Source organism: Sinocyclocheilus rhinocerous, unplaced genomic scaffold, assembly GCF_001515625.1.
Source record: "Sinocyclocheilus rhinocerous isolate Xijiao unplaced genomic scaffold, SAMN03320098_v1.1 scaffold1115, whole genome shotgun sequence".
NCBI classification, from domain to species: domain Eukaryota; kingdom Metazoa; phylum Chordata; class Actinopteri; order Cypriniformes; family Cyprinidae; genus Sinocyclocheilus; species Sinocyclocheilus rhinocerous.
The window spans coordinates 1,020,635-1,022,184 of NW_015658514.1; the positions used below are offsets into that span (position 1 = coordinate 1,020,635).

Genomic DNA, 1,550 nt, shown 5'->3' on the forward strand with positions numbered 1-1,550 from the left:
ACCTCATGTTGCATGTTTGCACTTTTTGAGAAAAACAATGGCACAATAAAAAAAGACTTTTCAGGTCTATGTCCAATCCCTCACTTTTTCTAGTTATATAAGGTTAAAATATTTTGCTTGTAATTTTTTTTTCTCATATCGCAATATAATATCGTTATCACCTGGACAGTGTAAAATATCGTGATATGAATTTTAGCTCATATCGCCCACCCCTAATATATATATATTTTAATTACATTTTATATTAAATAAGTGAAATCATTTAGAATGAAAAAACAAACAAACATGAATGCTGAATTTAAATACGTTCTGGTGCTCTCAATAAAAGTATGTCCATACTCACCCTGCTCTGTCTCCAGCCCTGCTGCTACTGGTTCCAACCCCTCCACCATTATTGATGGTGAATATTCTCTCAGAGTGTTCAGAAGTGCCGTTGCTATCTGAGTGTACATCACTGGACGGAATATTTCCATGGCCACGTACATAGGCAGACAAAGAAAGAGAAAGTAATAAGTGCCTGTAATCCACGTAAGGCTCATCGACAACGTCACATATACTGTGCAAGAAGAAAAAAGGTTGACCTTCATTTCAACTCTACAGAAGCTAAAAGTTTTAAACCGTTTTAAATTCTAAGGTGACATCCACTGGAAATAATTAATTGCACAGAGATAAATAAACACATAGAAGAAAGAAAGAAGAAAAAAAAGGGAAAATGTGTTTTCCTGATTAAAAACTATAATTAAAAATCAGACAAACATCCCATGCATTAAGTAAAAAAAATTCCCCTTTGACTTTGGGAAACCCTTGTTTTACTTTGTCGGGTTTAAATACAGAGAAAAAACTTCAGCAAACACAGCATAAGAACAAAGAGCTGAGCTTAAACAACAGCAGACAGAAAGAGAAGGCTCTCTCTTTCTCGACTGTGTTATGGTATTCTTGAATGTAATCAATATTTGTGCACTTTTAAAATTGATCTTTTTTCAACACATCATAATGAGTGGGTTTTCCCCAGTATGAGAGTAGGCTGATATGTGGAATCACTGGGGGCTAATTACCCGTTTCAGTCGGATCGATCCATCTCCTGCCAATGTCCATCATAAGCTGTAGAGTAACAGCCTTATAGGCACTGACAGAGAGGAAGCAGTGTGTGGTCCTGGCTTCAGAAAGGTGAAGACGATATTCTAAACCTACACTACTAGTCAAAAGTTTTTGAACAGTAAGATTTTTAATGTTTTTTAAAGAAGTCTCTTCTGCTCACCAAGCCTGCATTTATTTGATCCAAAGTACAGCAAAAACAGTAAAATATTGAAATATTTTTACTATTTAAAGGTCCCATATTGTACACCTTTCTGGAGTTTTATTTTAGGCTTTGATGTCCTTAAGAATATATATTTGCGGTATAAGTACCAAAAACCATCTCAATATATTTTTACAGCTCCTTTCTCAGGAGCTCTGATGAGAACAGGTCGATTTTGGCCTGTCTAATTAATATTCATGAGACTCTCTTCTGATTGGCCTGTTGTTTTCTGAGTGACGCACGGCCAGGCCAA

At 35.7% G+C, this 1,550-nt stretch overlaps 1 protein-coding gene across 1 annotated transcript in view; it reads right to left on the minus strand.

The window, feature by feature from the left end:
* ambra1a (autophagy/beclin-1 regulator 1a) overlaps positions 1 to 1,550 on the minus strand; it is an 81,521-nt gene that overhangs the window by 21,623 nt on the left and 58,348 nt on the right. The window contains exon 16 of the mRNA XM_016530739.1: positions 344 to 454. Coding sequence (XP_016386225.1) covers positions 344 to 454 — 111 coding nt within the window. The remainder of the gene's footprint in view (positions 1 to 343; positions 455 to 1,550) is intronic.